This window comes from Papio anubis, chromosome 7 (genome assembly GCF_008728515.1).
Source record: "Papio anubis isolate 15944 chromosome 7, Panubis1.0, whole genome shotgun sequence".
NCBI lineage: Eukaryota > Metazoa > Chordata > Mammalia > Primates > Cercopithecidae > Papio > Papio anubis.
The window spans coordinates 51,136,651-51,152,963 of record NC_044982.1 but is presented as its reverse complement, the minus strand read 5'-3'; the positions used below and the strand labels follow the sequence as shown (position 1 = coordinate 51,152,963).

Genomic DNA, 16,313 nt, shown 5'->3' with positions numbered 1-16,313 from the left:
GAAAACAGCCCACTTTTAAAATGTCTCTGGCAGTGCCGCACTACCTGCTTTCCTGCATTGCTGTAGGATCACAGAATTCAAGAAAGGAAATGACATGTGTCAGTGTGGGCACCAGCACCTTAGCCTGTCCCCACTGCATCCCTGCCCCCACCAAAAAAGGGAAAACCTCCCCCCTCAGCTTTTCTTCAGGGACTCAATACACCTGGCTTAGTTTTTTTCTCTTCTACTTCATACTTGAAGCCCTCACTTGATCATTTGAAGCAAAAACCAGAACCATGGAAACTAGAGGAGTCAGGGAACTGCTCCCTCTTGTCCCTGGAGTGGTTCACCTCTCCCCTGCCCAGTGGATGGTCCAGACCCAAGGAAGGAGTAAATTGAAAGCTAAGGAAGGGCCAAGGTAAGATTAACATTTGCTTTTTTAGGCTCTCTCAAATGACTCCAGGTTAAAACAGCCATACGAGAGGACTGTTCAAACCCTAAGCACATTGGTGGCTCTGTGCTTGGGAGATACCTCTTTTGGAACCCAACCCTATGCCCCTGCTTGGCTGGGTGTCTTTCAGCGCCCTCTGCACATCTGCCACCATATGCCCTTCTTTTCTGTCACTGTATCTTTGGCCCTTCCCATCTGTAGGTTCTGCATCGCAGGTTCAACCAACCTCAGATTTAAAATGCTCAGAAAAAAATACTGTGTCTGTAGTGAACATACACACTTTTTTTCTTGTCATTATTCCCTAAACAATGCAAGCATAACAACTGTTTGCATTAGGTATTATAAGCAATCTAGAGGTGATTTAAAGTAAATGGGAAGCTATGCGTGGGTTATATGCAAATACTAAGCGATTTTCCATGAGGGACTAGCATCTGCAGATATACCGAGGGACCACTGTGGAGCTTGCCCACCCACTGCACTCAGAGGGCCTTGCCCACAGTGCCTCACACAACACACCCTGTAAAATGCGTGCATTCCTCTCAAGTGACCATTTTAATATGAGGGGTGCTTCCAGGACCTGACTGCTCTGGGCCATACCATAATTTTCTGTTTAGTATGAGAAACCTGACAGGTAGGTAAAAGGGGTCTTGGAGGACCTTGTCCTCTGGCCACAGCTGGTCTCATGGGAGCTTCCTTGGCGGAAACTCCCACTGCAGCTATGTGGGGTTTGCTCAGTACTTCTCATTGTGCATCTGGTGTAACCTCAGCTCTTAGCACCAGTAGCTCCCGTAGCAGCAGGCTCTGAGCCGGTGGTTATGTTATGACCTAGAGGTTCCCTTCCTGGGCTTTGTCCAATCACCACTTCTAACTTGGACTCGTCAGTACCTCCATGCCGACCTTTTTGGACCAGCTTGGGACACTATTTTTATGTGAGTGTTCCCAGGTGTTTTCCATAGCTCCATTCTTTCTTCACTCAGCAGACTGGCTGTTTGTCCTCCTCTGTCTACAGCCTGATTCAAAAACATGAAATTAGCCTGCACTGCGAGCCCTTCTTTTCTGTACACCACCGACTAAACCAATGAGAGCTGATGTTATCTAGCTGTATGTCGGGTATGCTTCATTTAAATGCATTCTCTACTGTGCAGTGTCTGGCACTTGGGGAATCTGATTGTGGGGTTGGTTTGTTTTGAGATGGAGTCTTGCTCTGTCTCACAGACTGGAGTGTGGTGGCATGATCTCAGCTTGCTGCAACCTCAGCCTCCCGGGTTCAAGCCATTCTTCTGCCTCAGCCTCCTGAGTAGCTGGGACTACAGGCATGCGCCACCACGCACAGCTAAATTTTTTTTGTATTTTTAGTAGAGATGGGGTTTCACCATATTGGCCAGGCTGGTCTTGAACTCCTGACCTTGTGATCCACCCACCTCGGCCACTTTGCCTCCCAAAGTGCTGGGATTACAGGCATGAGCCACTGCGCCCAGCTGTTTCTGGTTTTTTGAGACAGGGTTTCTCTCGCTCAGACTGGAGTGCAGTGGCATGATCTCGACTCATTGCAGCCTCTACCTCTTGGGCTCAAGTGATCTTCCTGCCTCAGTCTTCCAAGCAGCTGCAACTACAGCTGCATGTCACTATGCCTGGCTAATTTTCGTGGTTTTTTTTTTTGTTTTTTTGTTTTTGTTTTTTTGTGGAGACGGAGTTTTGCCATGTTGCCCAGGCTGGGAATCAGATGGCTTTTTTTCTCATTTTTCCTCAAATAAGCTACTATTTTAATCTTTGTGAGCTGGTCAAGGTACCTGTGTGGGAGATGTGCAGTCTCAACTGACATACATGTCATTCCTGCCTATCATTTGTGGCCATAGCTGATGTTTGCACAACCTCATGGGAAGAGCAAACTTTGGTGGTTATAAACCCTTGGGTAACATCCAGTGCATTTATACCAAACTGATGTAAGGAAAAGCACAGTAAGTAGCTTAACCATTCTAGGTGGTTGCTTTGACCTTACAGTTTTAGGGGAGCAGAGCCAGTGTCGGGGAAGAACTGAAATGGAAGCAGAGATGGCAGTCCCTTATGTGGCAGCAGCCCATGTAAGAGGTGATGTTCCTCTATCTGAAAAGCAGAACAAAACATTTTACCCTTTCTCCCAGAGGCCCCGTCATCCAAGTGTCCTTCAGTGAGCAGAGAACAGGCCTCAGAACAAACTCCTTTTGGGAACCCCCTCTTGTTCTTTTTGAATTAAGGTGGACTTTTCCTTCACATACTGGTACTGAAGTCACAGATCTGTTTATTAAGAAGTATGAAGGGCTTGGCCTGGTGGCTCATGCCTGTAATCCCAGCACTTTGGGAGGCTGAGGTGGAAAAATAATTAAGCTCAGACCAGGCTGGGTAGCAAAGTGAGACCCTGTCGTTGTACAAAAAATAAATTAGCAGGGCATGGTGGGTGGCACACACCTGTAGCCCTTGCTATTCAGGAGGCTGACACAGGAGGACAGCTTGAGCCTAGGAAGTCGAGGCTGCAGTGAGCCATGATCGCATCAGTGCACTGCAGCTTGGGTGACCCTGTCTCAAAAAATATGAAGATGTTGATAAAGTTCTTAAAAAACTAAAATCAAAATCAATTAGTTAAATAAAAAATAAATTAATTGCTAAACATGAGTAAAATGGAAAGCAAGGTTGTATTTAATTGTATCTGTTCCCGCTCCATTGTGAGGTTAATCTATTTGCATAACTTGAGTGTTTGCAGTCTGGTTCAAGGGTAGGGTTGGAGCCAGGCCTGGCCCACCCAGCCTTCCCTGTTCTGGGACCAAACTGTTGGCCTTCACTCTGCCCTTCCTCACCAATCCTCCCCTATACAGACAACCCAGCATGATTCTGCTGCAGGGTGTGTGGCCTGTCTTGAGCAATTCCCTTTCTATACCAGCCCTTACTTTCTCTCCTAAGCAGAGATGACTTGGCTGCCCCAGTGCCTAAGCTGGGACCTCTCATGTGAACTTTTCCTTTTCCATGGCCAGTAGTCTTGGCTTTAGGCCCCTCAGATTTCTAAGTCTGCTCTGTGCAGGGTCTTGAAAGGAAACTGCTGCACACTTGAGTAAATTCAAGGATTTATTATAAGGGTGTAGATACAGGGACAAGCCCTCCCCAGTATTTGCAGGGCCCATGGCAATAACACAGAGAGCCCTCCTGCAGCACATCGCCTCCAGCATCCTCCCACCCTCTTACTGAGCCACGCCTCAGTCACTTCTCAGGCTGAAGGGATCTGTCTGGAGGACAAAGCTGTGGAAGGGCTGGAGGTCCTGAGGTTCTGGGAGCCTAGGTAATGGTTTATAAGGGGAACAAAGGTTCTGGGACAGTGTCTGCCCCCTTGATCCTTCAAACTCCTTGCCCATGAAGAGGCGCAGGGCAGGAATGCCAAAGGATTGGCCCTCCTAATGTGCAGGAGCCAGTGCAGAGGCCCCAGCTGCCTGGTTGGGGATCGTATTGGGCAGGGTAGTGGCTGCACATTAGAATCAACTGTGGGGCTTTTAAAACTCTCAATGCTTAGGGCACACCCTAGACCTATTAAATCAACCAATGGGGGTGGGAGCTCCCGGGTGATTCCAGGTGCAGGTGGGGTTGAGAACTACTGATATGTGTAATAGAACCACAGGGTGAGTGTGTTGGGATGATGGTTCCCAGGTCTGGTGGAAGGAGGAAGGTGGTTGCTGGGATGGGAAGGAGGGAAGAAGGAAAACAGACATGGCAGGGAAGGAGCCAGGGAATGAACACCTTGAGCCTCAAAGGGCCTGGAGCCTGCCGATGCAGCACTCCCAGCACAGTCTGTCTGGCAGTGAGCAGAATGAAGGGGAGGGAATGGACCTGGAGGGGCAAGTGAACCAGAAACAGCCTTCTGTGGAACATCTCAAGCAGGGAGAGAGTCACTATTTTATGTCAGAACAAGCCTCCCCCCAGCTCTTCTTCAGCTCCCCAAAGGCCAGTGCAAAATTTCCTTCTCCGTGCCTGTGGAAGAAGGAAATCTATTTCCTAAAACTTGATGATCCCTAGGAGGCCCTAGATGCACACCTGGGAAGCTGTTCACCAGGCTCTAGATAAAATTCCTTCCATCCAGCAGTTCCAGACTGCTGCAATAAAGCAAGTCATGAATTTTTTGGTGCATATACAAGTTGTGTTTATGTGATACTGTACTAAGTGTGCAATAGCATTATGTCTAAAACACAATGTACATACTTTAAGGAATGCTTTATTGCTTAAAGCATGCTAACCATCAGCTCTGAGTCATAATCTTTTTGCTGGTGGATGGTTTGCTTCAACATTGATAGCTGACAACTGATCAGGGTTGGTGGCTGCAGAAGGTTGGGGTAGCTATGGCAATTTCTTAAGACAACAATGAAGTTGCTGTATCGATTGACTCTTCCTTTCACGAAAGAGTTCTCTGTAGCATGTGATGCTGTTTGATAGCATTTTATCCGCAGTATAACTTACTTCAAAATCTCAAACCTCTCTGTTATTTCAACAATGTTTGTAGCATCTTTATCTGGAGTAGATTTCATCTGTTTCTGCCAGTAATCCCAGCACTTTGGGAGGCCAAGGCTGGAGGGCTGCTTGAGCCCAGGAGTTCAAGACCAGGCTGGGCAACATAGGGAGACCTTGGCCCTACCAAAAAAAAAAAAAAAAAAAAAAGCATGGTAGTGTATGCCAATAGTCCCAGCTACTTGAAGTGCTGAGGTGAGAGGATCACTTGAGCCCAGGACGTCGAGGCTGCAGTGAGCCGTGATCATGCTGCTGTGATCCAGCCTGGATGAGAGTGAGGAAAACAATTTTTTTTTTTTTTTGAGACGGAGTCTTGCTCTGTCACCCAGGCTGGAATGCAGTGGTGCGATCTCGGCTCACTGTAACCTCTACCTCCAGGTTCAAGAGATTCTCTTACCTCAGCCTCCCAAGTAACTGGGACTACAGGTGCACACCACCACACCTGACTAATGCTTGTATTTTTAGTAGAGACGGGGTTTCACCATGTTGGCCAGGGTAGTCTCAAACTCCTGACCTCGGGTGATCTGCCTGCCTTGGCCTCCCAAAGTGCTGGGATTACAGGCGTGAGCCACCACGCCTGGCCAAAAGAAATACTTTCTTTTGCTCATCCATAAGAAGCAACTCCTTATCCATTCAAGTTTTATTATGAGATTGCAGCATTTCAGTCACATCTTCAGGCTCCACTTTTTAGTTCTTTTGCTAGTTTTCACGACATCTCCAGCTACTTCCTCCGTGGGTTTCGAACCCCTCAGTCATCCATGAGGATTGGAATCAACTTAAAAACCCTGGGTTTTTTTTTTTGTTTTTTCACTCTATTTTTTGTCTTTTCTTTTCTTTTTTTTTTTTTTTTGGAGACAGAATCTTGCTCTGTCACCCAGGCTGGAGTGCAGTGGTGCAATCTCAGCTCACTGTAAGCTCCACCTCCCAGGCTCACGCCATTCTCCTACCTCAGCCTCCCGAGTAGCTGGGACTACAGGTGCCCGCCACCACGCCCAGCTAATTTTTTTGTATTTTTAGTAGAGACGAGGTTTCACTGTGTTAGCCAGGATGGTCTCAATCTCCTGACCTCATGATCCACCTGCCTTGGCCTCCCAAAGTGCTGGGATTACAGGCCTGAGCCACCGCGCCTGGCCTATTTCACACAAGATGTTTATTTTAAACAACCAGAGGCTAGACTTGAAGGTGAAAGTAGAAATTAGACTTAAAGGTGAAAGTAGAAAGGATTCTAAGCCAAACTCCTGTTAATGTTGATTATTTTGGCTGGGCGTGGCGGCTCACATCTGTAATCCCAGCACTTTGGGAGGCCTAGGTGGGTGGATCACCTGAGGTCAGGAGTTTGAGACCAGCCTGGCCAACATGGTGAAATTCTGTCTCTAATAAAAATACAAAAATTAGTTGGGCATGGTGGTGTGTGCCTGTAATCCCAGCTATTTGGGAGGCTGAGGCAGGAGAATTGCTTGAACTCGTGAGGTGGAGGTTGCAGTGAGCCGAGATCATGCCACTGTACTCCAGCCTGGGTGATAGAATGAGATCCCGTCTCAAAAAGAAAAAAAAAAAAATTGGTATTTTTCTTCTTCCCATGAATCACAAGTGTTTTTAATGGCATCTAGAATAGTGAATCCATCCCAGTTTTCAGTTGACTTGGCCCAAATCCATCAGAGGAATCACTATCCATAGCAACTATAGCCTTACAAAATGTATTTCTTAAATAAGACTTGAAAGTCAAAATTACTCCTTGAGCTATTGGCTGCAGAATGGATGTTGTGTTACTGTGCATGAAAACATTAATCTTGTATATCTCCATCAGAGCTCTTGGATGACCAGGTACAATGTCAATGGGCAGTAATAATTTGAAAGCAATCTGTTTTTCTGCGCAGTAGGTCTCAATAGTGGGCTTAAAACAATCTGTAAACCATGCTGTAAACAGATGTGGTGCTGTGCAGGCTTTGTTGTTCATTTACAGAGCACAGGAAGAGTAGATTTAGCATAATTCTTAAGAGGCCTAGGATTTTTGGAATGGTAAATTAACACTGGCTTCAACTGAAAGTCCCCAGCTGCATTAGCCCCTAATGAGAGAGTCAGCCTGTCCTTCCCAAGCTTTGAAGCCAGGCACTGGCTTCTCTCTAGTTGTGAAAATCCTAGATGGCATCTTCTTCCAACAGGATTCTGTTCCATCTCTATTGGAAATCTGTTGTTTAGTGTAGCCATCTTCACAGATTACCTTAGCTAGATCTTCTGGATAACTTGTTGCTTTCTCTACACTTTTATGTTACAGAGACAGCTTTTTACACCTCATGAGCCAGCCTCTGCTAGCTTTCAACTTTCCTTCTGCAGCTTCCTCACTTCTCTCAACCATCATAGAATTAAAGAGATAAGAGCCTTGTTCTGGGTAAGGCTTTGACTTAAGGTAATGTGGCTGGTTTCATCTATCTAGACTACTAAAGCTTTCTCCATATCAGCAATAAGGCTGTTGTGCTTTTTAAATCATTTATGTGTTCAATGGAGTAGCATTTTTCATTATTTTCAAGAACTTTTCCTTTGCATTCACAACGTAGCTGTTTGGCACAAGAGATCTAGCTTTCAGCCTGTCTTGGCTTTTGACATGCCTTCCTTACTAAGCTTATAATCATTTCTAGCTTCTGATTTAAAGTGAGAGACATGGGACTCTTTCATTTGAACACTTAGAGGCCTCTGTAGGGCTATTAATTAGGCCCAATTTCAATATTGTTGTGTCTCAGGGAATAAGGAGGCCTGAAAAAAGGGAAATGAGGGAACAGGAGGTTGGTGAAGCAGTCAGAATACACACGTTTATTAAGTTTGCTCTCTTATACAGACAGACCATGGACCCCCAAAATAATTACAACAGTAACATCAAAGATCACTGATCACCGTAACAGATACAATGAAGAGATTTGAAATATTGTGAGAATTACTGAAATGTCAGACATGATGAAGTGAGCACATGCCGTTGGAAAAATGGCGCTGATGACTTGCTCAACGCAGAGTTATCACAATTTGTAAAAAACCCACTGAGAGGTGCGACAAAGCAAACTGCAATAAAACAAGGTATGCCTAGATTAAGGCACAAAGAATGTAAAATGTCTCAGAGTAGCAGAACTCCTTTAAGCCAGTACCAATGGCCCCTGAACCAGAAAACAGCTATTTCCTCCTGTGGATACTGGACTTAGTCCTCTTTATTTTGAATGCAACTGTGAAACTGCTGACCACAAAAGTTACTCTCTGCTCCTATCATTCTTTCATCAGCCTTGGGTTGGGAGGTCTCTCTATTCCATCTACCATCAAACCACTTGGCACTTTCATTCCAAATTGAGAGCAACATACTTACGCTCCAGAAATGCTGTCTTGACAACTTTTTTTTTTTTTTAAATTAGGGAAGTAAGCTGCTGGAAAGCGTACGAAAGTTCTTTCCTCAAAATCCAGGTGCCTTCTGAAGCCATATAGTAAATGCTAAAATGTCACACCTAAAGGGAGGGCGAGGTCAGGAACAATCTGATATGGATCTGGAGGTATCAAAGCCACAGGACCCTTTCTTTCTTTTCTCTTTTTACTTACTTACTTACTTATTTATTTATTTATTTATTTATTTATTTATTTATTTATTTTGAGACAGTTTCGCTCTTGTTGCCCAGGCTGGAGTGTAATGGCACAATCTCAGCTCACTGCAACCTCCGCCTCCTTGTTTCAAGTGATCCTCCCGCCTCAGACTCCTGAGTAGCTGGGATTACAGGCACACACCACCACTCCTGGCTAATTTTTTTTTTTGTATTTCTAGTTGAGACGGGGTTTCATGTTGTTGGCCAGACTGGTCTTGAACTCCTGACCTCAGGTGATCCACCCACCTTGGCCTCCCAAAGTGCTGGGATTACAGGCATGAGCCACCAAGCCTGGCCTTTTCTTTTTTTGAGATAGAGTCTGCTCTTTCATCCAGGCTAGAGAGTGGCATGATCTTGGCTCACTCCAACCTCAGCCTCGTGGCTTTACATGATCTTCGCATCTCAGCTTCCTGAGTAGCTGGGATTACAGGTGCCCACCACCACACCCAGCTAATTTTTGTATTTTTAGTAAAGATGCGGTTTCACCATGTTGGTCAGGCTGGTCTCAAACTCCTGACCTCAGGTGATCCACCCACCTTCATCTCCCCAGCCCACAAGACTCTTTAATGCAAGCTTGTCCAACTCATGGCCCATGAGATGCATGTGGCCCAGGATGGCTTTGAATATGGCCCAACACAAATTTGTAAACTTCCTTAGAACATCATGAAATTTTTTGCAATTTTTAAAAATAGCTCATCAGCTATTATTAGTGTATTTTATGTGTGACCCAAGACAATTCTTCCAATGTGGCCCACAGAAGCCAAAAGATTGGACACTCCTTCTTAATGCCTCTGAGTTTTTTTTTTTTACTCAACTGGCTCTAGCCCATTTTCAACACTTAACTAGTGTCATCAAATACCTTCTGCATTTTTTTTTTTTTGAGACAGAGTTTCACTCTTGTTGCACAGGCTGGAGTACAATGATGTGATCTTGATCTCAGCACACTGCAACCTCTGCCTCCCAGGTTCAAGCGATTCTCCTGCCGTAGCCTCCTGAGTAGCTGAGATTACAGGCATGCGCCATCACTCCCGGCTAATTTTGTATTTTTAGTAGAGACCAGGTTTCTCCATGTTGGTCAGACTGGTCTCGAACTCCTGACCTCAGGTGATCTGCCTGCCTCAGCCTCCCAAAGTGCTGGGATTACAGGTGTGAGCCACCACACCCAGCTAATTTTCTCACTTTTTAAAGGGGAGTATTCATTCAAAGGCTCTTTTAGATCCCTCCCATCACCAGAGTATCTCTCACTCCTCCCTACAAAAGGCACAACAAAGAAGTCATTGATGTAACTCTTGTTAGTTTACTATCCTCTTTCTTGGAGGAAAGATTATCCCACTGGTGGCTTCTGGGGGTTTTTGTTGTTGTTGTTGTTTTGAGTTTTTCTTTAATACATGTATATACACCATACACTCTAGTACGTTTATTATAAGAAAATTCAAACATAATGAGGAAAATTATACTTTTTTTTTTTTTTTTTTTGAGACGGAGTCTCGCTCTGTAGCCCAGGCTGGAGTGCAGTGGCGCGATCTCGGCTCACTGCAAGCTCCGCCTCCCGGGTTCACGCCATTCTCCTGCCTCAGCCTCCTGAGTAGCTGGGACTACAGGCGCCCACCACCGCGCCCGGCTAATTTTTTTGTATTTTTAGTAGAGACGGGGTTTCACTGTGGTCTCGATCTCCTGACCTTGTGATCCGCCCGCCTCGGCCTCCCAAAGTGCTGGGATTACAGGCGTGAGCCACCGCGCCCGGCCGATGCAACTTTTAAATAATCTCCCCACTACCAATGACAAAGTTATCCTTAATTCCTCCCAATCTGTTTCAATCTGATTCCTGCATCAGTCATGATGTAACTCGGGATGGAGAGATCTCCTTTTAAACACCAGATGGGAGCATGCTTTAAACTGCTGCCTGGAAAGACTGAAGGACAGTGCCACCGAAGCACACACACCGTTTGAGAACCCTTCCGTTTCCTTGCCTATTTCCTCCTGTTGCCTGCCAGCCTTCTGTTCCAGATAAAGGGGCAGTGTGACCATGGCAATAGCTCCTGGGGGTATCCCGGCTGGCCTGGCTCTTCCACAGCAGTCACTCTTGGTGTCTCTCCACCACCTGCAGGTGGTCCTTCTCTCCAATCATCTAATCTGAAGGGCACCACCGACTACCCACCTGGGAGAAATTAGTTATAAAAGATAAGGGGTGTTGGGTCGGGGAGGGATCCTCCAAAGCTACTCAGGCCTCTGAGTGGTTCCCTCTAACATTTCCCTTTTCCTCTTGTCCTGAAGAAAGTCTGGGCAGGTTCCATGTGGGCATCCTAGAGGCCCCCTCTCCCGGGGGTCTGTTGCACAAAACCAGGTCATTGTAGGTCACATGCAACAAATGATGGTGACCAAAGAAAAACACGTCTTTAGGGAAAGTATGCAACCAGCTTCTCAGCTTGGGAGAGATCATTATTAATACCACCATGATCCGTAATTTTAAAAAACATATTAACGTTTTTTCTTACCTGGCAAAAAAATTCTACAAACTTCTTCTATAATTTGTAAAGGGTTCAATCTCATTCTTGCTACCCTTAATGTAGCAGTGGAAATGAAAAGAGTTTGAAAAAGACATACACATTAGCAAAGTACAGTTAAAAGATTTATTGCAGTAATACAATAAAAGTTTAGAAAACATTTGTATGACTCAAACTGGTTTAGAAGTTGCAGAGCAATGGGGAATTCCTGCAGTATGATACTGTGAGATCCTCGGACACTAGTCCTCTAACAGCAGGCCACTGAATGCTCTTCCCCAAATGATGTGAGTCCTTACATGAGTCCTATCCACTCTACCCAATGGTGATACACTGTTTTTCCCCCTTACAGATGTGCAAAACTTTTCTTAGTTATATTCCATTATCAAAAAATGTCTTTAACAGACCATTTTAAGCAGCCTGTTTGGTGCCTGTGGGTTTTTATTAGTATTACCTTGTTTCAATAAATCATTTTAAAATGGAAAACATGACCCAGTTCTATGGCTTTTAAAAAAAATACCAGCTTCAATTTTTAAAAAAGCTGTTTACATATGGTTCTGGCACCTACATGAAAGATTTTAATGAGCAGCAAAAAGAGTAGAAAAAACAGTGGTTGAAATGTATACTTAAGAGTATTTACAGGGTGGATCCAGTGCAAAATAATGAAACCCAAAATATTTCAGCAGGTGTAAGCCAGTATGTTGGTGTTCAAAACCACAAAAGGGTTTGATCACTTAACCCTACATAAAGTGCCTCTAGTTGATATTAACAACAACAAAATATATCCTATCCCTATAAGTTCCCACATTTGTAAATTTTGTTGAAGTACTCTAGATGAGTTTGTGATCTCTGGATTCTATTCTTTAGCTTCATCTCACATTCATGGTTTCATAAGAGGCTTAAGAAAACCACTACGATTGCGTATCTCTCAACTGAAGTCAATCTCCACCACCAAGCTCCAAATCCCACTCTTACAACTGGTGAGACTAAGCTCTTCTGAGGGTTTTAGGTAGCTAGACAACTCTTACAAGATCGTGTTTATTTGGTATCTGTTCAAATCCACCATCTTCACTCTCTATGAACTCCAGAACTGGATGGGAAAATGGAAGCCCAGCAATCATGAAGCTGAGCACTTAAAACAGAGATCCCAGCAGTGTCGAAGAACCCACAAGGGGCCGGGCATGGTGGCTCACGTCTGTAATCCCAGCACTTTGGGAGGCCGAGGCAAGCGGATCACCTGAAGTCAGGAGTTCAAGACCAGCCTGGCCAACATGGTGAAACCCTGTCTCTACTAAAATACAAAAATTAGCCGGGCATAATGGCGGGTGCCTATAATCCCAGTGACTCGGGAGGTTGAGATGGGAGAATTGCTTGAACCCAGGAAATGGTGGTTGTAGTGAGCCGAGATGGCACCACTGCACTCCAGCCTGGGCAGCTGAGCGAGACTCTGTCTCCAAAACAAACAAACAAACAAAAACACCCACAACAAGAAAAGCCTACTTCTTCCTTTCACGGAAAATTCATAGCGCCAAGGAATTTGTGACTACCAGATAGAAATAAACTCCCTTTTGCAACTCTACCCAAAACTATACCAAACACCAAATATACCATTAGCAAAAGCTATATAGCACCTCGGACTTGGAGGCAAAGTATCAACTATAATTGTGATGATGAGAAAAGAAGCTGGGGCATGGCAAGCCTCTGAATGATTTATCTGAGGTGCTATCATGCCAATCACATACGATATGGTACTAATGCCTGTTAGGAATCTTCCATAGGATTTCTTTGGGTAGTTGTTACACAGGATTTTTTTTTTTGCAGTTATTAAAAATAAAAAACTACTTACGTATTTGTACATAATGCCTCTCTCATTATAGTTTTCCTATAAGATTGTCACTAAAAGAATGACAAGACACATGACCTGAAAATGATCTCCTGGTGAGGGAAATCCTTTTGAGACGGAGTTTCGCTCTCATTGCCCATGCTGGAGTGCAGTGGCACCATCTCGGCTCACTGCAACCTCTGCCTTCCGGTTCAAGCGATTCTGCCGCAGCCTCCCAAGTAGCTGAGATTACAGGCGTGCGCCACCACGCCCGGTAATTTTTTGTATTTTTAGTAGAAACGGGGTTTCACCATGTTGGCCAGGCTGGTCTCGAACTCCTGACCTCAGGTGATCTGCCTACCTCGGCCTCTCAAAGTGCTGGGATTACAGGCGTGAGCCACCGTGCCCAGCTGAGAAATTCTTTATATTGTGCTTTCCCCAGAACAGAGCAGAGCAGCATCAAGCCGTAAGGATCTGCACTACATTTCTGAGCAAAGCTGTGTTCTCAGAGCAACAAAGAGTTCAGGGAAACAAGCAGGATGGTTTCCCCTGAAAACACCTGCCACCTACTCAATCCCACAGAAAGAAACTGGACACCACAAAAATGACCAGAGGCCACTGAACTAAGTGGCTTTTCCCCCGTGCCCAGGCAGGCACTGAGCTTACATAAGGGAATGACCTTCATGACTTATTTTCACCCAGACAGGATAAGTTCAATTTCAAAATGCTCATAGTGTAGATGGCAGGACTTCAATCAACTAGGTAAGAATAGGCTTAATTCCCCTCAGAATACAAGAAAATAGTTAAAAACTCTCTAGGACATTATTGCAGCCAGGATTTCTTCCATTTATGGATGTGGGTCCTAAAGAAAAAGACTTTCATTTTCTTTGGTGTGTGGGGCAAAGAAAAACAGAAATGTCTGCCAAACTACGACAGAGCAGCATGAATGCAATACGTGTAACTCACCCCTCCCAAACAAAATTAAAGGACCAAATTACAAAGAAATCATGTCACATTGCCTGCTGCTTCTCCGTACAAAAAAATCAATGGCAGAAAAACTCTTTATTAAAGAGCTTTTATCTTTCATGTCCTAATAATCAAGAATCACCTCTTGTGATTCAACCAATCCCTAAAACTTAGTGTCAGGAACAGTCTCAGCACCGCAAGGACCAGTGCACTGACCCAGGTCTGTGGGCCCGGTGGCCTGGGCCCAGAGGAAACCCAAATCAATTGCTTCCTTGGCAGAACTGGCCACACGCACAGGTCCTCCTTCCACCAACACTGGTCTGGGCAGAAAGACCTTCAACCCCTGTTCTATTAAGTATCATAAGCATATTGGTCACCATCACAGGCTACTTGACAAATAGAAATGTTTGTCTCCCTGCTTAAAAAAAAGAAACACTTTAACCTTTGTTCCAGGCACTATCTTAACTTAAACAGATAATGTTTACTAGAGTGTAGTGGGAGAAGAACTTTCTTGATGCAGATTTGGCATGTTTTGGTCCATGCTCATTAACGGTGTCCAGTGTAAGCTTTAAACCAGGAGGTCACCGAGGCTGCTGCAGAGGAGATCATCCCACCTGCACTGCTGCTTGCGATGGGTGGGGATGCCTGGGTGCTCTGACTCTGGGAGACTTCCACGGACTGGGAAGGGATGTCACAAAACCGGGGACTAGGCAGGTTCTCCCAGTCTGTGCCCAGGTCGGTTTCTTCATCGCTGACGCGCTCGTCTCCGCTCTCATCTGATTCTCCAGCAACTCCAGGATCCACAAATTCCATGGACTCCTCAAGGTCTGCTCGTACTTCAAAGGGCCCTGACCTGTGTGCAGACAATGAGGGTCTCTTTAGGATAACCACCATTCTCAACACCAGAAAACATGCCGTCTTCCCGAAGGCCCTCACCTGAGGGGATGAGGCGTGCCGCATGCTGCATTCATTCCTCAAGTCTGTGCAGCACTCCGTGTGGACATATGATTGCGTTTTCCTTTACCCAAATAATCTCCATCCATGTTTTAAATAAAATCATGATACCACAATTTCCCACAAGTCTACCTACTTAATTGGTGATGACCCTGCCTAGGAAAAAAACCTCTTCACTGAGATGGCCCATGTTGGTCCTAAGTCTGACTTCCTGTTGTAAAGAACTGCACTGTCTATGAAGTAAATACAGGGCACTCCAATGAGACAATTCTAACAAAAAGCCACTTGATGTATACTCTGGATATTATTTAGTGTAGTAAGTAATAAATGGTATACAAAGACGACTCAGTGGCCTCCTGTACATGTTTAAAAATATCACCACAATTTTCTAGGACACATTTGTAGCACAGAATGAGGCACAACTGTTTAGAATACATTCAGAGGCAATGTTGTATATTTCTGCACCATATTTTAGGAGAAAACAATTTCTATTTCTCAAAGGTCCCTAATGACACCCTCACTGCCAAGTCCTATTACCCTTTCTTAGGCCTCATCCTCTTTGCTGGCACCTCAGCACAGGGAACTGAGTCAGCAAACCTCAGAAGTCTTTCTGCATTTCTTTTTTTACTGAGACAGAGTCTTGTTCTGTTGCCCAGGCTGGAGTGTAGTGGCACAGTCTCGACTCACTGCAGCCTCCACCTCCCAGGTTTAAGCGATTCTCCTGCCTCAACCTCCTGAGTAGCTGGGATTACAAGTGTAAGCCACCATGCCCATCTAATTTTTGTAGTTTTAGTAGAGACGGGGTTTCACCATGTTGGCCAGGCTGGTCTTGAACTCCTGATCTCAAGTGATCCACCCACCTCCACCTCCCAAAGTGCTGGGATTAAAACAGGTGTGAGCCACTGTGCTGGCCACCTTTCTGCTTCTTTTTCCCTCTCTTTCAAATGCCCCTCAGCTCCGGCTCCAGGGCAACCAGGCTGCATGTCCTCCCTGTAGGCAGCCACCCCCACCCACTGCCTTCCAGGGAACTGCCCTGCAACCAGCTACAGGGTGGGACCAAGGTGCTGCCCCCAGATAAGCCTTGGTTCATTTAAGGGTTTCACTGATAACAACTTTGGGAAACAAAAGGAGAGGTCAAAATAAATAGCAGGCAGAAATGAGAGCCTAGAATTGTACAGCCTGACATTTCAGCCTATGGTCCCAAATTCTTCACAGCCTTCACAATGATGAACGGCTAGTACTGGCCTCCAACACACCTCACCAGGTCTGCACCTTTGACTCACTTTTTACAGAAGCAAGCAGCCCTCATTCCTCCCAGACACCTGTGCTTCCCAGCTGGGTAAAGTAGTAATAATAGCTATCATTTATGCTCCAGGGACTGTTTTTAGGGCTTTAGTGATTACATTGGAAGATATGCCATGGGGTTTCCCACTTGGTATCCAGTGAGCGATTTACATGTTCAAAGAGCCCATCAGGCCAGGCGTGGTGGCTCATGGGTGTGGTGG

The 16,313-nt window shown here is 45.3% G+C and overlaps 1 protein-coding gene across 1 annotated transcript in view; it reads right to left on the bottom strand.

Annotated features, from left to right (window-relative positions):
* Window positions 1-11,181: 11,181 nt before the first annotated feature.
* ATG14 (autophagy related 14) overlaps window positions 11,182-16,313 on the bottom strand; it is a 46,821-nt gene continuing 41,689 nt past the window's right edge. The window contains exon 10 of the mRNA XM_003901836.5: window positions 11,182-14,707. Coding sequence (XP_003901885.1) covers window positions 14,401-14,707 — 307 coding nt within the window. The 3' untranslated portion in view covers window positions 11,182-14,400. The remainder of the gene's footprint in view (window positions 14,708-16,313) is intronic.